Source organism: Rhinolophus hipposideros, assembly GCF_964194185.1.
Source record: "Rhinolophus hipposideros genome assembly, chromosome: 9".
Classification (NCBI taxonomy): Eukaryota; Metazoa; Chordata; class Mammalia; order Chiroptera; family Rhinolophidae; genus Rhinolophus; species Rhinolophus hipposideros.
Window position 1 is genome coordinate 35,795,439 of NC_138055.1, and position 26,168 is coordinate 35,821,606.

At 33.2% G+C, this 26,168-nt stretch overlaps 1 protein-coding gene across 26 annotated transcripts in view; it reads right to left on the minus strand.

Moving 5' to 3' along the window:
• SOX5 (SRY-box transcription factor 5) overlaps nt 1-26,168 on the minus strand; it is a 944,197-nt gene that overhangs the window by 368,156 nt on the left and 549,873 nt on the right. For 2 of the 26 annotated variants that reach the window (XM_081058281.1, XM_081058273.1), the window contains exons 1-2: nt 23,310-23,407; nt 21,942-22,039 (exon numbers count right to left, since the gene is read on the minus strand). The exons of 21 other annotated variants lie outside the window; for them this stretch is intronic. In XM_081058281.1, the coding sequence (XP_080914407.1) occupies nt 21,942-22,039; nt 23,310-23,321 (110 nt within the window). In that variant the 5' untranslated portion in view covers nt 23,322-23,407. Of the gene's footprint in view, nt 1-21,941; nt 22,574-22,812; nt 23,408-26,168 lie in introns of those variants that run through there. 3 more of the 26 variants (XM_081058262.1, XM_081058268.1, XM_081058267.1) reach the window with 3 other exon arrangements.

A 26,168-nucleotide genomic window follows, 5' to 3' on the forward strand; every position in this document is an offset into this window, starting at 1 on the left:
CCCAAGATCTGAGACAGTATACTTTCCGTAATTAGTGAAAAATACTCCACCTTGTTAAAATGATGATGATCCCTCAAATAGTTATTTTAATTTTCATGTTTTCTTCCCAAGTAATAATAGTACCTACAAATCACTGTCCATCACTGTTTAATGACAAGTTATAACTATATTTTGTCCCAAAGAAAAAAAGTTATGATGTCAAAATCCATCTTTAGCAAATATGCAAAATAGTTCTTTGTTTGATTTTGCTAGGTCTTCAAGAACTACTGGTAGTCTGCTATAAGTATCTTGTACTTTAAAGGTCATGACTAAAACCAATCTCTATTTACATCTTTTAGTGTGTGATATTATATTTGTTCTACAAAATGTAGAGATCCTTACAAAAATCACAGAGAAGCTCACCTTGAAATTCATTTCTCTCCAAAAGAGTGTTACATTTTCCAGAACCCAAAAGATTCAGAGTCCATTCGAGGGCTGCGAAATACACACCAAAGTAATAGGAACATCAAAGAGCAAAGGGAGAGGATGGAACCAGGGCATATAACAGTCATGGAGCTCCCCAGTGAAAATCCGTTGAGCAAATGAGGAAGGACACTGAGTTGTAGCTTGACTCTCAGGAGAAACAGGTAACAAAACTTGAAGTTGAAGTGAGATCAGTACCTCAAAACACAGAGTAAAAACCAGAAAGTCTGAGTAGGGCCAGATACAAGGGAAAACACAAGACCTGCTCTGAGTCCAAGCAGACAAGAAAAGTGAGATCTCAGAGATTCAATATCTATTAGCAGAAGGCCCTTTGGAGGCAGAAATGTGGATTTCCTTTTTGGACTTAATAGAGCTCAGTACTTGCGTGTGGCCAAAGAATTTTATGGGAATCGACAAATCACACTTTAACTGAAACAGAACTCCTTAATAGTAAAGCCCAACAAACTGATGTTGGAAAGTGGCATAAAGCTTTTCACCTTTAATATTCTTATCAGACATCTAAATTTCTAAACCTTTAAAAATAATTTTACGTATTTTAGTCTTCTCAAAGTCAAAATAGGTAAAGTATAGAAAAATACAAATTTATTAATAAACAATATAAACCCTTTCTCTTGATTTTTAAAATATTTGTTCCATATGCAAAATAGTCATTTATAAGTAAAATTAATGTTGGCTGCTCTTGGGTACACTAGGACAGATAGCATTTCCAGTTGCCTGACTATTAATTTAAAAAAATTTTACTTGTCCTTCTGGCAGTAATCTTAAATCATTCTAGCTCTCATAGCTAATAAAAGTGGCAAGTAATAGCTAATAAGTAAAAATTTCAACCCTTAAAAATCAGCAACCCAAAAGAAAATTATCATAGAGGTGTCTGGATTTCTATTATCCACTACTAGGTTAAAATTATCTATTCATAATTGATTAGCTGTGTTACTAATTTATGCAAATAAATATAATTATAAAAATAATATCCAAATTGGGATTGTAATAAATCGGCTTTTCTGGTAATATTTTTTAATATGCCTTGTAAAAAACAAAAACAAAAGCTCGACATTAAAAATGTAGTAGTATTTAAAACTGATACAGAAATTCAAAGTGGAACAATCAGTAGAGAATTTGGTATTACCCTACAGAGAACAGCTCCTTAGTTAACAATAGCCCATTTCCCCCCAAATATAGAATATTCTTACATTAAAATTTGTAAAATCAACAAAGTAATATAAAATCCTGTAAAAATCTTATAAAACGATGTTACATTATGGAAACAGGCAGTCATATGTTAGACCACGACATAAGTTAAAAAAGAAAAAAAAAGAAAAACCACCAGTTGAGAAACTGTTAAAAAAGTAGTTGCTCCTTTATTTCTTACTCTTTTTTTCTTAATGAAAGAAATGCTTAAATTCTGTATTGTGAGCTGAATAATACTGAATAGCTAATTAAATTAAGGGGACTTAAAATATGAGTCGATGTTCACATATCATGGGGCTAGCCTTCTTCTGAGCATTTAACAGTATCTATCCAATAAAGAAAAAGTGAAATAAAGACCGTTATGAAAGAAAACAAACAAACAAACAAAAACCCGAAAAACAACTTTTCCAAACATGAACTACAACTGGTCATAAGATCATAACAGAGAACATAGTTATATAGCATATGCATGGATAAATGTAATCTGTACTTGTATAACAATTTTTAATTTTTATGAACATACATGTTTTTACCTGGGGATATCTCATATCTTTAGAAAACATTTTTTAAAACAATTTTTGAGCCCTAACATGACAGCTTGTATTGTATCAACAGAAAATGTTATACTTAGAAATTCTGTAATTACAAAAAAAGCATTGAGGTTTATCAGACTCCATCAATGAGCAGGATAATAACAACAGTTTCATCAGATTAAATCATTCTTTAGTGTTTCCATTCAATAAAAAGGGACAATCAACAGGCTGTTCAAAACTAAAACTTCCCTACAATTTCTCTACTCATCCTCATTCTGACCACACAAGGTCTCTTTTCAATTCAAGCCATGCATTCTAAAGCTCCCTTTCTCACCCCTCACAAACCTTAGTGGAATGAAGGGCATTAAAAGTAAGTAAACAACCAATAAATGTAACTATGTTACTGAGTCATGTGGGGAGAAGGGCAACATGCCAAGAAAATGGCCAAGTTGTTCACATTGGTAAAGCAGACGTTGTTCCATAAACTTTCCAAGAACACTGGTAGAATGCTTCATTTTTAATTCATTCAAATCCTTTTAAAATTTACCTGACTACAGAAATTTGACTAGGTTATTTTTCGCTATCACAAAATGCCATTTTTATTAACATACCAAGGAAAAATAGAAATACGTTTGTTCACCTTGATATTTTGACATGATTTGAAGATCAGACTCATGTAAACCTATAAAAGAAAGCTGTAATCATTTATAGGGGAAGAAGAAGGAAAGCTGAAGGAAATTTGTAACAAAAGATCATGGCACAGTTACATCTAAGAAATACATTAAAGCACTTTAGTCCTTCAGTTTATCATACTGGTGTTTTATCAGGGCTTTGTGTAAGGTGAATCCTCAGATAATACAGCTAACGTTTATTGGGTACTTAACAATGCAAAGTGACAGTTCTTTTAATCCTCAGAACAACTCTATGAGGTAGGTAATACTGGTATTTTTATCTCCATCTCACAAATGAAGAAACTGAAGCAGGCACTGAAGGGTTAAAAAACTTACCCAAGGGAACCCAATATGGTTGAACCAGGCTTGTAAAGTAGGCAATCTTACTCTAGAGGCCACATTCATGACCCATACAACTCTAGGTCTGGAAAATTCTATTCTTCTTCATCTTCAATTCTCAGCCCTCCTCTAGAAAGCTCTAACACACAGACCAGGATTAGGTCTCCTTTTGTTCTCCCATAACACCTTGTACTTAAGCTTCTCCACTCACAATATTTACCTTTATTTATTACAATTGCTTGCTTAATGTTTGTCTCCCTTTTCAGACTAGAGGCTTGATGAGGACAAGAGCCATATGTCTCTTGTTCATTATTAAACCTCCCAAAACTACACAGTCTAGTATAGACAAAGTATTCAATAAATATTTCAAAAAGGAATATACAAATATTTTTCTAGTGCTTGAAAAATCTGTTGTCTCAAGAGCAATTCAGAAATTTCTATTAGTAACTATAAATATTGACAAGTCACCATCAATAATAATAGCTAATATGTATTCAGTGCTTACTATCAGAGGTCCAATGGCAAGTACTTTACTTATATTCAATTACTTAATAGCTTCAAAATTTATTTATTTTTACATAAAGGAAAATGAAAGCTAGAGAGGTTAAGTAACTAGCCCTATATCATACAGTAGGGAACAATACAACCAGGATCTGACACAAGCATCTCATCCTAGAGCCTATGCTATACATTATCCCTAAATAGGAGAAATTTTCAAACTGTTAAAGTCTCTGGTTGAATAACTGCTTCATGCCATTAGGCATTTAGAGAACTGGAAAATGCTGGTGACAAAAAAGATCTCTATTCCATAAGCTTAATATTTATCAAACTGTGTAATGGTAGCTCTCTATTCCATAAGCTTGCATTTATCAAACAGTACAATGGTAGGGTTAAAACAGACAAGAATAGCCTGTTCTTGCCTCTATTTTTTTCAATATTTACAAAATATTTTAGAAACTTTAAAAGTATTTTTGATTTTCAAAATATGGGAATGGTGAATGAAAAAAAAGGAAAATAACTGAATTTGTTTTGACTTCTAGCATTTTTTTCATAAAGAACAAACACTATATTTCTAAGAATTCCAGTCTAACAACATACACACACCTACAGTGTAACACTGTTACATAGAATTTGTAAACAGCCTCTTTTTTAGGTTATTACCTGCATATTTTGTTGCATTTATGGCCATCTTCAAAGTAGACAAATTGTGATGGTTTCTTGGATTAGGGAAACCCTGTGTCCTCAAATACTACCAAACAGCTCTCAGCAAGAGAAATCGCTGTGGCTCAGATAGCTTTCTGATCCCAGACTAGATCTCTTAAAATCTAACCCAAGCTAAAAAAAAAAAGTCTCCATGGACTTGGTACACCAAAATTTCAACTTGGTACATACCTACTTCTGACAGACATACTTATGATCTTAAGTGGTTTTAAAGAGGACGATGGTTTAATACCTGTCTAAAAAGTTTGTATGTAACCTGAATCTAATTGTGAAAAAACAATCAGGCAAATCCCGATTGTGAGATACTATATGAGACAAATGGCCTGAACTTTTCAAAAATGCTGATGTCGATGTCAAGAGAAAATATGGCAGGGTACTGTTCACAGTTAAAAGAGACCTAGAGAGATGTGACAAGTAAATGCAATAACTGATACTTGACTTACTCCAGAACTTAAACACGAAAAAACAAAACAAAAACAAAACAAAGAAAAAGCTATAAAAGGCCTTATTGGGAAAATTAGAAAATGTGGTTATGAACTATATCAAATTATATTACTATATTAATGTTAATTTCTTGGATGTGCTAATGTTATGGTTATGTAGGAGAATGTCCCAGTTTTTTAATGCTACCCTGCAACTTAGCTCAAATAAATCAGAAAAGAAAAAGAAATAGAGAAAGAAAAAGAGAAAAAGAAAACAAAGGATCAAAAGTTAATAATTAGCAAAACTACCTGAAACATATATGGATGTTCATCATACTACTAAGTCAAGTTTTCTGTAGATTTGGAATTCTTTTAATAAAGAGAGTAAAACCTTAAGAAAAATTCTATATCCATATAATTGTGACATATTTTAGATGACCAGAATGTTTTCAGTTGTAACAAATATAATGTCAAAAATCTTCTGGGCTTATGAGTTAGATTTGCCATCTTGATTTATAAAGTGCCTAAATGTCATAAAGAGCAGTTCTAAAATAATTATACCTAAATCAAAACCATCAGTTTTGACTATACAGAGGGTGCCAAAAAAGTGTATACACATTTTAAGAAAGGAAAAAATTATTAAAATTGTAATACTCAATATATACCGATAACAAAAGGTGAATACAAGTCACAGGTGACTTCTGCAATTACAAGAGGTGCTCAAAGTGGTTACCATCAGCATCCAGACACTTCTAATTACGGCGAACTACTGCTTGAGCAATGTTGACCAAAGCATCCATGTGTATACATATTTTTGGCACCCCCAGTACTTCAGTTAACAAATGGAAAATAGAGATACTTGTAAATAATATTCCCATATAGATTAAATGGTAAACTGTAAATATCTCTTTTATCCTGCACCTTTTCCTGCACTGTCACTCTCTCTTATTCCTTTATTCACATTGATGTGTACTTTCATATTGCCAAACAAAGTACTCACTAAATATTTTTAAATGAATAAATCAAGATGGAAATGTTTCTCTGTCCACATCCCTCTAAATGTACATGTAATACTAAATCATATGGAAGGATATAAAAATTATATGCTATTTTAGCTTCTTTAAATTAACTTAGTATGACTTTTTAAAGTTAAATCAATCCAGAGGACTCTATGAGAGGCTGTGTTGCTCAAAATCTGCAGAAACAACATTTATCAGCACAAATAAATAATGATAGACAGCCTTAATATCCTTCAAATGAAGATAACCCCCGCTATGTTGTATTATGCCAAACTCTAGGGTCTCAATGGGATGCTCTTCAGGTACTCAAGCAGATCCAAAAGTGTTTTCTGAGGAAAATTCTTGCTTTGTCTCTATGTACTCCTAAATCTAGAGTCAACGTAAGGATAGAAGTAGGAGTGCCCTAAATCTAGGCAAGAATACAACTCAGTCAAGAACTGATTGTTTCTCATCTCTTAGCAACAGCCCAGATATAACAACTGTTCTGTAAAGGAAATACTTTAAGGGACATACTAGCCTTTTCTTAGATCTCTGCCAGAAGTATCCTTTCACCAGGAAATCTGCATACCTGGCAAACATCAGTTTACTTATATTCTATACTTATAGAAATGCCTTCCCTCAGTAAGTTAGTTACCACTTAATATTCTTTCTCTTATCTGGTCTCGACTAAAAATGGCAATGTGAAAAATGCCTTATTAATCTTCTGTAATATTTCTATTAAAGATAATTTAAAGAGTCGTATAATAAATTACTGCCTCAGACATCAGGGCTCCCCCCCAACATTGTGATTATTGAGAAAACGGTAAGTTTTTTTAAATTTGAAATGATAACTATTAACCTTGTTATGACTATCAGGTAACACGGAGTTATTCTTCTCCATTGTTTTAGAAAAAATTATCTTCCCTTATGTTTTCTATCCATCTATCTATCTATCTACACATACTATATATATAGTATGTATAATATGTATAATATATAATTTTATTAAATATGTATTATATTTTATGTAACATAAATATGTGTATTATCTGTGTAATATGTAAAATAAAAGTGATTCTATGACATGAATATTTAATTTTAAATATTTTAATCCTTTTAGGAAGTACTTGAAGTTCTAATAAATCCTGTAAAAAACATGGGCTTTAACATTATGTACTAATTACTTGATATTTATGTATCCATATGCAGCCCAATATCATTTGCCATTTATGTGAAATATTCTTGCGATTTTTTCTACATGATTAAAATCTGTTCAAGGACATAATAATATACATTTCCTGAGCATGATAAGTTTCACACTCTCATTTAAGCAGTAAAATGACCTAAATGATGGGAATTATTATAATCCCTATTTCACAAATGAAGAAGTTAAGTCATGGAGAGTTTACGTAATTTGCAAAATTCAGATAGCTAATAAGCAGTAGAGTTGTAAAATAAATTGAAGCATGTTGACTATAAACCCCACTGGTAACTACAGTTACATGGCCTCTTCTTAGTATCAAGAAATCAGAGAAAGCATCAGAGACCAGCCATATCTACACAGGGAAAGCATTTCAAAGATCAAGACTTAAAACAGTGACTCATTGAACAATTCAAACCTATATTAAAATATATTAATCTAACAGTAGCATTTTTAAAATCCACAGAGTAAAACCAAGAGGTTCATCTTCATTCCCAAATGCCTTTTTGTTCCCAGGAACTGGCAGTCTTTTTATTAGCCACATTATTTTTTTCACACACGATTGACTTTTCTACTCAAAATTACCAACACTCCTGCCTGCTACCCAATAAAATCAATATGTCATGGCTACAAATTAGATCAAAGGATTAATATATTAATTGTATCATCATTTACCAATTCATCACAAAAGTTTTCTATATTAATATCACCATATAAGAGAGTGACACTGGCATTCTTAAAAGTTACTATACTCTAAAGAGGCTTCCTACCCATTGAGACAACAAAAACTAATTGGATAAACTTTTTGAGCAAAGACACTGTCTATCTATACAGACATTATTTCCATAGGTAGCCCACTGTAAAGGACTTAAGAGAGAGAAATTTGAGAAGTTTTACATTGTTACACTTCTTGTGCATTTGGACATTGGTTTCTCTCAAACACAGCTCCAAATAGCCTTTACCAGGAAACTTTTACATCATTGTCTACATGTCTGGATATCCACCTAGCACGTCACCTGTGCCGTGAATGAATGAATGTATTCAGAGAGGAGAAATTAGAACTTTATATCACAACCATTGTATATTATTTATTTATAGTGTCTGCATTTTAATAATATTTCTTCAGCAACTAAAATAATGCCTGGCACAAGAGGTTTTTGAAATACATTTGTTGAATGAATAAATAAATTTCTGCCACTGAAATAAACAATAGCCTATAAAGTTCTGGAAGCACTTTATTATGTGGATCGATACTACAATTTAATGATTCACAGTGAAGTCTTTGGAGCTGGTCCGTTTGGGTTTGTATCCTAGCTCTGCCGCTTGTTTCCTGTAAAAAATCAGGCAACTCTCTCTGTTTCATTTTCCTCATTTGTGAAATGAGGATAACAAATAAGATTTCTGTGAGGCTAAGGTTGGCACATCATAAGCATATACTGAATGTTAGTGCTATCTTTATATCTATCTCCAAAAGTATATCTCCATAGAATAGAGAATGAAAGAGCTTGTATCACAACTTGTGACTCAATTTTTAAAACTGTATGGAGTTTCAGCTGGGACACAAAAGGCGAAGGTATTCCCACTGAACCACAAACTTCTTTGAACCCAGTGAAGCCATTTCAGATATACATGGTGGCATTTCAAAACGTAAATATTACTGTCCCTTTCAAACCTATACTCTCTAAAATAATCTCTACAACCCTTAATCAAAGATCTTCCTTTCCATTGTAACTCCATCGAAGTTTGAAGAAACTGGCAGTATTCATTCAGTAAATGATATACAAATATGTGCAGGTCAGTGTGCCTCCTCGGGCTTTTTAAAATGTGAGACGATTTCACCTTCTTGTGGGAAGAAAGCTAAGAAGGAAGACCGTTAATAAAAACTTAAGCCTTTCTGACTCATTGCTACCCTACTGAGCTGTGAACTACTAGAATCTAGATACAGATAGAAGTTTTCGCTGTCCTCCCTCCACAGAAAGGGACAAAACAGCACCATGCAATAGAAACAGAACGTGAGCCACAAGTACAAGCCGTACGTGTAATTTCAAATGTTCTAGTTGCCACATTAAAAAAAAGTAAAAAGAAGCAGGTGAAAATAACTTTAATAACATTTTATTTAAGCCAGTGTATCTGAATATTATGATTTCAAAAATATAATCAATATTTAGATATTTTACATCCTTTCTTTCAGAAATCCAGTGTGTATTCTATATTTACAGCAAATCTCAATTCAGACTTGCTACCTTTCAAGTACTCCAATAGTGGCACGTGGCTAGTGGCTACAATACTGGAACGCAGCATAAAGGGATGCTGAGAGCATTTCTTTATACTTTTCACTAAAGCACATACTTCTTCCTCAAGAGCTAAAAGGTTCTCAATATATCTATGGTAAATTATACAGTCTAGACACATCAATAAGCTAACGCATTCTAATAGCTCATTTTTCCTAATATTTAAAAATAGAAAATAGACTTCAGCTAAGGAAAATAAAACAGGTGAAATTACTTAGTCAAAAATTTATTTTTTGCTTATGTTGTGCTAAGTAAACAGCCTATAATAGCTGTTACCAATTACTCTATAAATGTAAAAGCTTCTACTATATGCTATTTGCCAATATCCTTTTATTGAGGATTTCTCCCATATCTTTAAGACAAATGAAATCGGTGAAATACTTAGATTTTGCCTATAATTTACTATCTAGAGCATGATTTTCCTTTACTGAACTAGTGATGAAACAGCACTGGTCTGATTTTATACTATAAATTCCGAACAAATGGGAAAGCATTAATTTCAGAAGTGCTTCTGGACCATTAACTTCCATGCTGATTTGACATGCACCATAGTACTCAGGCAACAGACTCAGGAATATAACCTATTCCTAAAGCAAACAATATTTTATCTCATAACCATCTGGGGTTCATGTCCTTAGGGCCACTTGCATAGTGCTGTCTGGTATATTTTAATATCCTGAGGTACAGCACGAAGACCTACTTTATTAGCGCAACCCGTTTTGCTAGGAAAAGAAGACTGGCGTAGAAGAGATTATAGAGAGAACAAATTTTGGGTGAGGCCCTTGCCTGCATTATTTTAGCTGAAGAAAACCGTTGGTTCTACATGCTTTCAAACCCTATGGTTTTTCTAAGGTACCAATAAAAGTGATAGCATTCATAACGTGGACAGTGGTCTCTTTCACATTTCGCCTATAGTTGCAAACTTAAGTGCCAAGCAGATGGTTGAAATCTGTTTTGTATAAAATGTGCGCTTTTCTCCCCCAACTGTGTTCTTTGTATTCATATTCATCCTAGGTTTTAGCCATCAAAACACTGGCACTATGTAGATCATTAGCAGAATTTTAGACAACTGGCAACTAAGGTATTCACTGTTCTCCACAAAATGTTCAGCTAATATTTCCCAGATGTATAATTAAGGCAAAAGATCATCTTCTTCAATTGGTATCAGCACTTTGGATGGCTTCTGGCTTTCAACAGATTAGTTCAGTGGAAAACAATTTTACATCAAAAATAAGCATCCTTTTTCTCAGACGTTTTTGTTTGCTTGTTATCCAGCTGCCCCTAAAAAGCAATCTATAAATTTGCCCAAGCTTACCTACAGTCTAAGGAATAGGTAGCTAGCTAATATAAAAACCTCTCATGCTACTTTTACTATGAAATCCATGATATACTGTGTTTGTATAGGTAAGCTTCTTTAAGTTATTGAATATTTTCTAATTTTCAAAATATTTGTACAAATAATACTTTAAAAAGCAATAGCATGTGACAGTTTTTACCCTAACAGAAAATCACTCTTTTTTGTCGCCCAATAATTTTTCCTATAAAATGATTAAGTTTTATGATTATACACAAATAAATGAATTTTAAATTTCATAGGTTAAAGCACAGGGACATGTTAAATCAGCAAATTCATTATTTTAATATTTGATATACTACTACTGATACTTCCAAAAACAACATTTAGTGTATCAGATTTCCTATATATAAAATGGGAAGAAGTGTGTTTTTAGAACATTTCGTTATTAGCAGTCAGCAGTCAGAGGAACTATAGCTATATATTGGTGCTATTTAGGTGCAAGTTAGTTGAGATCAACAATCATAAGTGCATTTAAAACAATTACAGTTGTATTAACTACAGAATTAAAAAAAGTAAGTCAATAGATTTCTTATAGGTATTATTTTATATGCTAAAATAATTTCAACTATCAGTTACTATGTTATCAAACAAAAGTATATAATTTTTATTGATGGGCTGCTGATCATTTTATATTTGCCAAAAATTCAACCTAATTTTCAAAGTTTGAATTCAGTGGCTTGCATTCAGAAAGATCCAAATATTTTTCTAAATTTTCTGCGTTTAAGATGACTCATTAGCACTGAAGGAAAAATAATGTTATACTCATTTTAAAGCCCATTTTATAGACGCATGGCTGAAACCCAAAGAATTTGAGTACCTTATACATCACAAAGTTTTAATTCTTGATTGAGGAACTGTAGGATATGCCAACTTTGTGTATCACTAAATGCTGCACGATAAAATATATTAGCAGTAAGTTGTCCAACTGAATGATTTCCAGAGTTTCTTTTTTGTTTAACAGTAGGATATTTGCACATTTCCCTTTGGTCCTAGTTCTAAATGTAGTTCTGGTTCAATAAGGCTCTTTTCTCTTTGTTTGTTTGTTTATTTTTTATAATCTTTATGTACTAGGAGAATAAAAGAGTAGCATACATTCTTTATTCCTAAATGAAAAGTGGCAGGGAATACAATTTAAAATGTCTGTAACATAATTATTAAGCAAATAATTGATGTTAACATATATCTAATTCTTATGTTATCCCAAATACATAAACTAATATTTAAAAGCGGAAACTCATTTGTACAAAGCCTTCATGATACCATATTCATATTTTCAAAGTATAGAGACTACAGAAGGTCTGGATACATAGTCAAAGATTATGTTGCTGGTGGTATAACTGTACTTCTTTAGAAGCCCTGTGCTTAAAAGAAAAAGAATGCAATCTGCCGGAATTCAATATATTAAAAATATGTGAAGCTTCTCCTCTCAGATAATATAGCTTTTTAAAATACATATTTCATTGGTTGTTCCTTTACTCCTTGCTTCAGAGGGCTTAGCAGTTCTTACCTTGAAATTGCCAACTACCAACTAATGCATGTTTGGTTGGCTGGCCAGATGCTAATGCTAATAATTGTCTAATTTATTTTGAGAACCACTTAAAATCTCAGTTGATCTTGCCACTTTCTCGCCCAATGTTTCATTTATTTATATAAAGACATATGCTATTTATACACCCCGTGTTGTCTTAATGCTCTACTGTCTATTTTTTCTTTTATCTTATCCTTGCAAATACACTTTCAGCACTTTGACCTAAAATGTCATTTTCACGCTTTTCATATTCCCTCACAGTGTCTTGTTCAGTAATCCATATATAATTTATTTTTCACAATATTTGTAATAGTTGAGGATGGTGACCTGATGCACCTGAGAGTTTCAAATACATAAAATATGAATCTTATCTTTTGAAACATGTAGCTTCAAAATAGTTCATAGCAAACTTAAGAACTTAATCCTAAAGAAGAATTATACATGATACTTAGATTTCAAACTCCTAAAATATACCATAGTTACTTGATTCTGCACACCACCACTCCATTGACAGGTAAATTGAGAAGTGATTCCACATGTCAGGGCTGATTATGTGCGATACTGTCTCCAAAGAGCTGAATAAATTCAAGAATTCTGACCACTAGAGTAAGGAGTTAGAGATCTTTCAAATGTAGCTCAAAGTGATGAAATTTTAGAGTTGAGAGATTTAAAAAACTATCCAGCCCATCTCCACATTTTACAGATGCATACACAATGACCCAAAACCTCTTCTCAATCTGTAAGAAAAAGCTAGCTAGAGATCTTACACCCAGCTAGTAACACTTTCTATTACATTATGCTCCCCCCCAAAATTAATGATGATAGGTAAATGTATATTTTTACCAAAAAAGAGGAAATTGTTCTATGCTTTAGGAGTAAACACTCAAAATCCACACAAAAAAACTGTTCATTTGATATGCATGCCCTAGGACTTCAACACTCAACTTTTTCTTCGCAACCTGAAATCTCAAATTTTACTCAAGCAGACCTTGATTAACCCAACTTTTTGAATTCAAATCTTCCTTTTAATATGCACCACAATACCACCTTAAGATTTTTAAAGTTGGAATACTATTGTATGTCCCTATAGCTTATGTCATAGGATTCTATGCTGTAAATGAGAAAATGGGAATGGATCTTCTTTGTATTTCTACAAAACAGTTCTTCTTTCAAGATTTTCTCCCCCAAACAGTGGCTTCATCAGTATTTGGTAGGATTTATTCAAAATCAATTTATTCAATTTTCAATTACCCTATAAGTGAAAAAGTTTCTCCTGAATTCCAAACTTTTGTTATATGCATGTGTGTACAACTATTATATTACACAAAATAAATTATTCTCGTAACTGTTAACTGACTCCCAATTATCCTTTAATTTACTTATAAAAATCTATATAGTCTACTCCTTCACTTTGACTCTTTAAATTGCTCTCAGGACTTCTGCATATGCTTTTCTTTCTCTAGAAGAATGCTTTTAAAACATTACACTTTCCTAAACTGTTTATAGGTCAAATTAGATCCATTTTATTTTTCCAGTAATGCTACATTTTTAAGAAATAATTACACTACAATATTTATACCCCATAATCCTTAGGGCTGTGAAAACAGTATCTTTCTTTTATTTCCCAAATTCTAGCTATGTGTAGGACTGGAAGGAAATAGAAGTTCTCGCCTCACAGACAGCATTCATTATTGTTATCTGTGTTTTTCCATTCCTAGGTGTTCTGTTTTATTAATGGTACTTAGAATATTACATAAAACTTATCTTCATATCCTGATTATACTATGGGAGAGATAACCATCTGAATCTGATATTGTATATTCAGTTATCACGCATTCAAGTTTGAATCAGTGAATGAACCAGAAATTAAATAGTTTAATCACCAGTGAGTGCAGTTCTTTCTTTCTCTTCTAAAGAATATGAACACTATACATTATTTTAAAGAATCTTCAACATTTATCTCTCGTCATACAGATAAAGAAGAAAAAAATATTAACATTAGTTTGATGGGACATCTTCCTGCAAACCCTTGTCAAACATATTATGAAACTCAATAGCAAATAAAAAAAACGAGGGTGGGGGGAACAAAGGGACCTCAGGAAAAGAGTAAAAAAAGTCTTTGGACTTTGTAAATTATTGCCCAACAAACTCTAGCTCAGGTAAATAAACCAAAGGAAGACTTGTGGGCAAACAAGTAATACCTGAACTCAAGAATTAGAATAAACATATTTTAGAGCTTTTTCAAGCAACCTATATTAATTGTGAATCAAAAATTAATAGCATAAATAAAACATTACTTTTTTCATTTGTGTTCTCTCATGTTAATGCGTATTTCTCATTTTAAGTGTTTGTATTTCTTTCTCATTAGGATGTCCTTTTATTAGATAAATATGAAATTGTTTAAAATGAAGTCAACAGATCATATGAAAGTTCCCAACCAGTTCTCAAACAATTTCCCACTTCAGCATCTTCATCCCAATTAACAGAAAACAGAAAACAAACCCAAAATCAGTACTAAAGTAAATGATTTACTATATTGTATAATGAATTTTGATTAAAAATGTACCAGGAAAACACTATTTGGGCCATGTCTTCTTTTACTTCTAGATTAAAAAATTATCAACAAGCAAAGCAGGTTAACCCTTTCCTTTCTTTTCTCAATAATGTTCCTGAAGCCCTAAAGGAGAGGACATATCCTTTATGAAACTGCTGCTTAGAGTCCCAACTGATCTAACTCTTAAACCGCCAATATAAAAAATGTATAAGATTTGAGGGTACCTTTTTTTTTTGGCCCTATATAGTGAATTTCATTTCTTCTAATTATAATTATTCCCAATGCATCTGATTCTTAGGTTTCAACGTGACAGAAATGATTGGGATAGGTAGAGCAGTCACATATACGCAGACTATAATGAAACCTCTGCATCTCCCCAATAAGAAATATTAAAAAAGAAACTACTAATATATTTTTAAGAAAGATCATATCTTGGTTTTTTTAACATTTTCTAAAAAAAACACACCACATTCTTTCAAAGATGTGAAAAGCAGAAATAGAAACGCTGTTACATATGAAAGTTTCAACGGATTTGCTGCCAGCAGCTTTTCTTTATAGTTTTCTTCTTACCTACAGTATGTGTTGGCACTGGCAGGTAGCCCTAATTCGTTAGTAGCCAAATTATTTTTGTCCCTGAAGTACGAGAAATCTCCATAGCACATGAATGAGACATGGTTTACTAGTTTACACACATCTTTATAACTCCAAGAAACCAAAACTCATTCACAAATGCTTTCATTTCAGCGATGAGAAGGGCTACAGAATACCAGAGATAACTACCTTGAATTCCTGGTGCCCATTCTCCATGATAAAATGAAGAGAAAAACAATCTTATTAACTTCCATAAAGAATTTTCATCCTTAATGCAAGAAAAATAAAAGATTTCTATTCACCACACTCTACATTTCATTTAAGTCAAAATAGTTCGGTATAAAGCATGAAGAAAAAACATCATTTACTAATGAACCTAAATGTCTCCACATAAAAATTCATCATGACGGCACCATAGTTTTAGATAACGTGGTTCACAATAACTAGCATCCTCACATTGCGTGATCACCAACTACATTTATGTACTGTTATAACACCTTCACTGAGTTATAGAGAAAAATAGGAAGATGAAATAAGCAACACTTAGAAATAAACATATAACACAAGTGATGATATAGCCATACCAAAAAAAAAAAAAAAAATCTCTGCGTTCTAAGGCGAGACAAAAGTAAATGTATTAACACTAAAAAGCCAAGTGCCTGAAATGTTACTCAGATAAAAGAAAAATTTGAAATACAATGAGCCCAAGTTCAGGTCTGAATTGATTGACGGTTAGACACAGATTTCAAATGTCTATGAACATCTACAAGCTTTTGTCTTTAATTTTCCTTTTGTCATGTTTTCTGGGTAAAAAGTCCTTAAACTACCTTGTAATAGAGTAATTGCTTTCAAGCTGGGTGACAAAAGGGCATAATGACCGGAAAATGATACAAAAGAAACAGAAAAAGCATGTTAACAAGTTTATCAACAAACCTGGGTAATTCTCATGAAGTACAGATTAAGGTTCAGTGGTTCCAAACTGGCAGCATTCAAGTTGGGTTCATATTTGGGTTTTTTGTTTTGTTTGTTTTTTTAAACCACCTGTCCTAAAACGACATTGTTTATGCTAATTATCTTTGTTTATGCCACAATTCTGTTTGTTTACTACATTCTTTTAAAATACCATATCCCTATAAACAGTTCTCACCAGAATTCTTCTAAATCTTGTGTCGGTCTGGTCCTTCTCGGCAGCCCAGTGAGCAGAACGCAGCTCTACAATGAAGGCGCAAGAGCTGGGAACAACTTTGAGTCTCTGACTCCTCAGGCTGGCAAAGGCAGGGAGCACTGCTGAGGTTTTACTCAGGCTCCAACGGAAAAGGATACTGAATGTGTAGAAATGCAACACCCCCCTATTGGACAAGCAGAACCATACGCCACAGCCACAGTATCTCCAGAGGAGATGTATGAACTCTCAACTAGTAAGTGAGGAGAAGCATAGATAATTTTAAAGGGAAGGGAGTGCCTAGCTTCCAAACTGCAGGAGAAAACACAGTCAAACTGCGTTCAGAAAGGAATAAAAAATGTCTACTGAACCATTATCAGTTCCTGATTTAAATGAAGGAATATTCTCCTAAAGGATGCCCGAAGAAACACTGTTCGCTTAAGCAAAAACAGTGCCAGTCTTTAATTTTTTTTCTTCTCTAGCAACACCACTTGATCATCTATATAACACTATATGTTAGTAATCCCACTATATATTCATGTATATAACACTTAAAATTTACATCTAATATAAATGACGATGATGTCAATCAATGAAAAGGAAAGAAAGATCGAACGAAGCAAGGAAGAATTTGCTGTTTTACTCTGTTTCTTGCTCATCAAAATATTTCTATTAAGAGAAAGATAATTCATATTGTGTTGAAATCTTTGAACATCTTTTTATCTTATTGCCATCGTCGGAGTCAGTGACCTGACATATTAAACTGTATGTGAATTAGTACAAGATAAATATCTAAGTTAGTTTATTTCTCATACTCTCAGTTAACCTCATTGAAATTATAAATGAATAACAAATTATGGAAGAAAACAAAAATCCATCAGTTATACTTATTTAACTAATCTATAAAAAGGGTGGTGTTCAATCTACATAATACACATCTGCATTATACATATACTCATTAGGTGGCTTGAGAATTGACAGTAGAAAGAATGAACAATAAAAATCAGATTTTATCCATAAATGTAATTTTGTTTTCTAAATGCATTATGAATGCAATTCATTTGAAATAGCTTCCAACTCTATGGAGAAGTAATGTGCTAAAGTATTAGAACAGGTTTTATATTTGCCTCTCAGGTATGATGCACACACATACAGATTTTAGTTAAAAGCTCCCCAAGAACAGATAAATACTTTCTCGTATGATTATTATATTTGAGAAACAGAACCCACCAACATGTGAAGTAATAATAATATTCACACATTTTTATATTGATCAACCTGCTAAACACTGAGGAGTATATAATGCCACCTGACATTGACTCCTTAATTGTTCTTGGTATCAGTCAGGTCTCCTGCTAAGTCTTTGGGACAGTACTCCAGCATGAATGTGACAGAAGTGTAGTTTGTCCATTGCTTCACACAAGTTGTATTCCAAACTAATATTTTAGATCACTTAGCTTGCAACTTATTGAGATGTAATTAAAATCTGTAATCAGTTATAGTTTTCCTTTACAAAGTATTAGTAACTAAAAAAACAATAAAATTAACACAGGCAGATATCAAAACGTCCTGAAAACATAATGTCAAAATTAGAGGTTTACAGTTGCCATTAGGTGACAAATGTGAACAGGTACCTTTCCTTTGATTCACACCTAGAGATTACCTGCTAACTTGAATGTACTTATACCATGAGCACAATGGTTTAAAATTTGTTCTAATTAAGTTGAATAAATCTGTCTAGATTAAAAAAAAATTATTACTATAGCCAAACTATAGGTAATTAAAGTACTACTAATGTCAGAGATATTCTTATAGACTGCTAATAGCAACTTTTCATAGTCATTCAATAGATTAATTTTTCACAGTACCTGATGTGTATTTCTTTCTTCAGAAAAACACTGAAAAGTTTCTTAATGTGAAAAAATTATTTCTTTAGTCAATATGACCACAAATAAATTTGATGGATAAATAAGGTAAATAAGTTAAATTTTCATTACAGAAGGTTTTACTCTTGTAGTGTTACCTTCAACATGTAGAAAATAAGCAGTCTATTGTCTGCTCCCGTTTTGAGAGAAGCAGTCAAATAGGTGATACTATAAACTTAATTTGCTTCATCTCACTAGATTGAAACCCAATTTTTTTTTCTATTTATTACCAAATTGTCTTCTTAAGGAATCATCTTGCTTTTTACTTAACACTCTAACATAAAGCATTTAGAAAGTGTAACAAGTTGCTTAGGCATAAAACTATTACATTATCAAATAGAATACATATAAATATAAAGGAAAGAAATAGAATACAGTATTACTGAGAGTATCAAAATTGTTTTTTTTTCATTCATAAGAAACAAATTAATGTTGATATTTAAGGCAAATTTTAAATATTTTCAATCTATGAATATGAAAAAAGTAGATGGTATTCCTAAAGGAAAAATCCTAAGTCACAATTATTTTGTTATTTATTTTCAGGTAAATACATAATTTCACTGTCTTCTTTTAAAAATTTTTCGGAGAGTTCATGCGTTCATTCTAATGATGCTATTACTTTTAGACCATGTTGCCAGTTATGTTTCCTCTAAATAGCATGACTTAAAAGACTTTGCTTACAAACAATTCCTTAGAACATACTTTGTCTCTTCATCCCCCACCTGAGAATTGTGCTTTTCATTAGTCATAATCAGTTATGACAAGGATGCATGAAAATAAAAAGAAAATTTTTCAACTTCTTTACTGTTTAGAATCATTGTTTAATTTGCTCTACCTTGAACATTTTAACAGACAATGAAATTGTTATTACTTTTGAATTATTTAAGAATTGTTTATTAGTCTCATAGTATTGATCATGTTCATTTCTGAGGCCAATAATACAGATATAACAAACCTAAGTATTAATTTTGATCCTGATATTTAAGTTTTGAATATTCTTTAAAGTTCCAAATAGTCTACAGGTTGCAAAGAATAACAGATGATGGACAAGACTCTACCAATGCAACTAGAAAAAAAAAGATCACACAAAACTTCCAAAATACATGAACCCCAAACAAATCATTTACATCCTCTAGAGCAAAATTTTCTATTTTATAAAGAAATTTAGAAGTCTCTTTTCAGATTTCTGACTATGTTTTAGTGAATAACTCATCTATAGCAGGTGAGTAAATAGAATCAAATTTAACACTCGATGGAAATAACCTACTTATTCAGTGAAAAATGCAAATATTTAAAAAGGCAAAAATAGCTGACTACATATGATAATGTACTTATAGCATATACATCCCCTTTGGAGAATATAAATATTCCATATTGAGTCTGCAAGATATACTCTATATAGGTGACTGGAGACACACTCACACACATAAATTCAATGTAAACAAATAGTGATGATTTACTGAGATTTTTCTATGTATTACCAAGTATAACCACAGGGGAAATTATTAACAAATTTTATATTCTATGACATTTTTCAAAATTATTTCACTTACTAATATTTCCAAATATGCTGTCTATACTAACAACTCTATTGATTACCACTTGCTTATTTAATTAGTCAGTTAGAAAAGCATGCCTCTGGGTGACAAAAAAAAATGAAATTCTCACCAGGAAGGAAAAAAAAAAATTGTTAGGAGATTTGAGAATCAGAATAGGAAAGGGAAAAGTTAAGTTTAAAAAGAGATAATTGAAAACTACAAATAAAGTTCACAGCAGGAAAGCTCGCCTGTATAGAGAAATAGGCTACAGCCTGTTAATATGTAACTACCATTTTATAAGAACAGTCTTTTAAACAGGCTTACAAATCAGACTCTGAGTTTTATTTTCAAAAAGTATACAGTTGAAGAATATTATTATTTAAGTGCTACTCTGCACACATGCTAGAACACTTATTCTGAGATATTAAACTGTTACAGTAAGCAACAGTATGATCCAATATTAATAACTTCAATATCTACATATGAAATAGGCTATATTTGCAAACAAAAGCGATTTTAAAAAGTTAATATATAGAAGTTTGAAAATATGAATTCAAAACTAATAAGCAAGCTCAACTACTCACTTGAATTATCTAGTGAGGATTCACCTTCATTTGAAAAAAAAAAGATGAAGAGGAAATGAAAAAAAGAAGACAGTATCAAAGTATATATGTAGGCTATTTTACTTTCTTCCCTGATCTAATATTGGCTTCTCTAATATTTGGCCGCATTCAAGCATTATTTTATTCTCAATATCCTTCTCTTCCATTGCTTCACTTCTAGGATGTTTTAATCTTTGTCCTTTCTTTTTTCGTCTTTTCATATCAAATTCAGTTGTTTGAGCGATGAACAGCTTGACTTAGCATATTTTTAACCAGCTGGTCTAGCACCTAGCTTGCATTGCATAGTCAGATACAACAAATGTTTATACAGAAGGTAGCTTTCATGAAAATGAAAAAAAAAGCCTGGGTATCATGCATCCTGGCTTTTTTTGGCTTTTAAAAAAAAAAATTCACCACACAGAATACAAAGTTTGAATTCTTTTTAATGGCAAACAAAATTCTATTTATAGTTCAAAAAAATGAACTTATGCTGGGATAAGAACTCAAATTTAAAAATTGCAATGTGTACTTATAGGAACACTGAGGCTAAAATTCTTTCAAAGCCCTGCTTTACTTGAAACAACATCAAATGGAAGGATATTGCACATATTTCTCCAAATAGGACCCAATTAATTAGAAATACACTTATTCTCCTCACAGCAAAAGGGGAAATTATAGTAAGCCAAAATTTAGTTTAAGACAGCCTAGTGCAAAAAAGTGGCCACTAAAACTTAGAAAGGGATCATCCTCATTTCCCTTTTTTGACATTTCAAAAGTAATATACCAATAGATTTCTGTAATGTTAAATATTCTTTAAAAAAAAATCTCCTCTCTTATATCAACAAAAGGTCATGTGCTTTACTGAGTAGCTTCCAAAGTTTTACGGAAGGATCAAATAGGAACTTATAGCCTCCGTTTTAACCACCACTAAAACCTTCTGTCACCCCAGAAATTACCAGACAGAGATGTTGAAAATGGTTAACACTCTGCACAAAAGCATTTAAAAAGGTGTAGAAGGGGAGAAAAATATCAATGAAGAAAGAAAGTAAGAAAGTGAATGAGAAAGAGAAAAGCAGCGAGTGGAGGACAGAGAGATGCTTAATGTTCATTTAATTTCCTGTTATAGGACACAACCTAAAAACATTAGCAGAAATCTCGGAGACTTTACAAATCAGTTCAATTTGGTGCCGACAATCACCACAAAAAAACAAGACTGCAGAAAACACTATCTACAAGCTTTTCTAACAAACAGGGGAGCATCTTCCAATTGATTCAGAGACCACTGTAAAATGGGAGAGTTGTACTTCAATATATTAGGGGGAAAAAACTGCACTCACCTTTCAAACTCCTGAGGTAAATCAGGGTCAGTAAGCATGCTGGAAAAGCACAATTTCCCTTTGTCACAGCAGCCACCTATGATCGTCTCCAACTGAACCTGTCAAGTGAGTCCAAACCTTCTAAACCAATTGATTTTCTCTCTCTCTCTCTCTCTCTCTCTCTCTCTCCTCTCTCTCTCAATCTCTCTCTCTCTCTCTCTCTCTCTCTCTCTCTCTCTCTCTCTCTCTCTCTCTCTCTCTCTCTCTCAATCTCTCAATCTCTCTCCCCTTCTCCCCCCTCCCTCTCCTAGGACTCCTTGACCAGTCTCTTAAAGGGGTAGCGCACTTCCAGCAGCGGGGTCTGGCCGCTCCCCCCTCCACGGAGCCGCACGTTAGCTCAGGCTGCACCGCACTAGACAACCTCAGGGTGCCTGTCCTTTCCTTTTAACTCTCTCTTCTAGACATCACCGAATGTGAGAAGTCAACTCATTTAACACATCTCCCATACTCTCTCTCCTCTAAATAATAAAAGTCACACACACACACACACACACACACACACACACACACACACACACCAGTGTGATTTTTTTAAATGCATTCACTGCTGATTAAAAAATACATATATACTAACAGCACCCCAATTAAACTGCATTATTAAGTAATTAAGAAAAAATGATAGTAATAGCATTTATACACAAAGAATTGTGATTCCTTCTCACCCCTTTCTAGGCTCTCCGTGCGCACACGGAAACACACACACACACACACACACACACACACTCTCACACACAACAATCAGGCATTGTTCTGAGGGAAGAAAAGCAACTTTGACAGATTGAAATATAGCAGAGGCCCCTTCAAGGAAACCTGTAAACAACTTGTCACTCACTCTGTCGGTCTCACTGTTAGCTCCTGCTTTCCACAAAGTGGTGCGAACGTCCTGGCAACCCAACCAAAGTTTCCTCAGCTCCAAACTCCATAAAACACGATGTGCGATGTGGAGGGGAATAGGTATCCAGATGCCAAAATAACACATACATGAGGGAACAAAAATGCAAACCCAACTCGAAAAACGAAAACAAAAAGATGGTACTAACAAACTGTCCTTTTGGGATTGCTAGGGAGGTCAGGGGTAGGAAGCGCTCCCCTGGCTCTGGATCTCTTTAATTTCCTCTGCACAGGCAGCCACAGATAACAAGGTGGACAAACTATGGCTTTACAGATCCTAAGCTGGCTGGCAAGGCACAGCCTCCATAGCAGTTTCAATTATCTAGATAAAAATCTGGCAGGCGAGGAAGGTAATCAGGTAATGCACCTTTGACATGAAATGACAGAGGCACACACACACACACACACACACACACACACACACACACAGACACTTACACAGACATGCATGCAGAGATGGTGGCTGCCCCGTGCACCGTAGCATCTGGTCAGGGAGTAAGCACACACTCACCAACATGAGATAGTGTGCATTCTTCACACACACACACACACACACACTCAGTCACTCACACATGCTCTCCTCTCCTACTGGGAGGGTTCATTCTGCACAAAAGGCTACATTACAGAGCCCGCCCCAATAAGGGAAAGAGAGAAAAAAAAGCCTTCCATTGTTGAGAGGGCAGGTCAGTTGATTAGATTTTCTGTGGAGAATTCCACGAGGAAATTCCCTTCAAAGCCGAAGTGATTAACTGGGGGCTATTCTGGAAATGGAGCAGACAATGGCTCAATAGTCTGCACAGCCAATGTCCAGGCTGGCACTGAACTCACTTTAAAAAAAAAAAAATAAAAGCCAGACTCCCTGTTCTTTTCCACACATTCCCCCCCAACCCCCTCCACTCCTTCCAACTTCCCCTCCCAATTCCTTTTATTTTGCAGCTGGACAACATTAAGGGCCTTTAAAACCACAAGGGTTGACCCCACAGCAGTTTGATTAGGTCCCACTTTTTTTTTCCTGGCGACAGGCAGACAGTAAGTTTACTTTCTTAGACATACACAATGTGACACTATACACATATTCTAAATAGCAAAATCAATTATTAACCTTCTCATATTAATAAACGTAGTCTTCATCCAAAGCTTATATTGTTTTTTATAAAGTTGATAATAACTTATTAATGAGATCCATCATTCACAGGGTATCCTAAAAATAAACGTAATATATATACTAGAAAATCAATGTGGAATACGATTTAAGCATGTCACTATGGAGTTAAGGCACTAACAAAACACAGAATTATGACCCACCCTGAAAAAGCTGTTAACAAGGGATGTGGCAAAAATGACTTGATGCTGACATGATTTTCATTTTCAGCAGTTGAGGAAGGGGGAGGGATATTACTCACTATTCTTTCTTGTCGTTAGCCTCAAATTATTTTTTTTATTATAGCAACAACCCACTCTTATATAGAAAAATGAGAAAATTGTTGCATTTCTTTTAAATATCTATTTTTCAGCCCTTATGAGACCTACTATTTGATAAACTCTAATTGATAAAGTATACCAAAAAAAAAAAATCTTTTTTCTATTGTTAACAGTAGCTGTGGAAATTAGGGAATGGTAGCTGCATGGCTACATACAATTTAAAAAATAGTTTTTTAAAAATTTTCCTAATTAGAGAATCTTGTTTCCACTTGTATAGAGTAAAATGAAGAAGGTGGGAGGGTAAGTTACAGAGGGCAATGGGAGCTGAAGTCAGGAAGAGGAAGAGGCAGCCAGGAGAGAATGCAGGGAAGAGCACAAGAAGGAGACATCGTGGCAGCATAAAGATAGAAACAAAGATAATGGCCATACGGCAGGATGCTGAGATCCGTATGGTCCCAGCTGCTGTCTTGCTACAGCTACTACCTCTGGTTGTTCTGTGCAACTCTAATCCAGAAGGTCAGCAGCGCAGGTAAGAAAGAGAGTATGATTGTTTGAGGGCAACTACAATATAAAGGAAAGATGCTCATATCAGAATCTTCCTTGTCTTTGGTTTTGTTTTGTAGGCATTTAATATATGCATGTGTAAGTATGCATATGTCAAATAAACACAAAGAATGTGTAGGAACATGTTAAATGGTTTGGAAGTCAGTTTAAGATCTCAACATATTTCTATAAATGTTCCTGTAGCCATTCGAAAACGAATTATTTCTTGAACAATCATCCCTGCTGAATGAATTGAAATAGACTAGGAACTAGACAGAAAATTTGCCAAATATAATAATGATCATTCTAAGAATGATATTTTGAACAAATGGAACCCCCAAACTCATAAGGAATTTTGTTGACGTGGATTAGCTCATGAATCACATACAGCATAGAAAAGAGGGGGCATGTATAAGTACATCCCTAAGTTTTCCAGTATTTAAACTTGGTGAAAAGGAATTTAAAGTCATACAACTAGTTAGTGGCGCAATTGTTACATGAAGCTGGATCTTATTTCACTTGTGACACCATAATACAGAATAAAATAAAACTCCAGAATTTATAGCTGACTGAAAATCCCAAGATGGTACTCACCTTTTAAGTGATCTAAAAGGCTTTTAAATAATTGGTAATGAAATCTAACTTGATATAATCTCATTGGCAATAAGTTAGTACTGTATCTGATGGCTGAATGAAATAAATATTTTTAAATGTACCTCAGTAGGCCATAAAAGTTTTCTTTCATTTGAATTCTATATTGCAAATTAGAATTTCTGCAAGATTTAGAATGTCAGCAAAAGAGAAAGCAGCTCCAAATTGTTATCAAATCCTGTCATTGGTAATTTCATTAAATGATTGAATTGATCCAATCAATCCAATGTTTAAGAGTAAATTACTAAATCTTTTCATTTTACGTTAAATGTTAAATGTCTAAATATTAAATATGTTAATGACTACAATATTCTTTATCAATTACGTGAAAAGTTTAACCATAATCAATTGGTTATGTATCTGGTATTCTCTACATAGAAATTAACATCTGAATGTGATTTTGCTATACTATTATAAGTAGGTCTCCAGAAGGTTTCATAATAATATGTAGATTGAGACGCACTTTAGTATTCACTGAACATCTATTAAATTCTTACCAATATGTTAAGTGGGAATGACTTTAAAAGAAGAATTCAAGAAAAATTTGTAACAAATCTAATTAAATATATATATATATGACCAAAACTCAGATTAATTATTTCATATCCAAGCCCTCTAAGGCAAATACATTAAAAGTTAAAACCAAAATAAATAAGCAAATGAACAAAAAGCAATGACAAG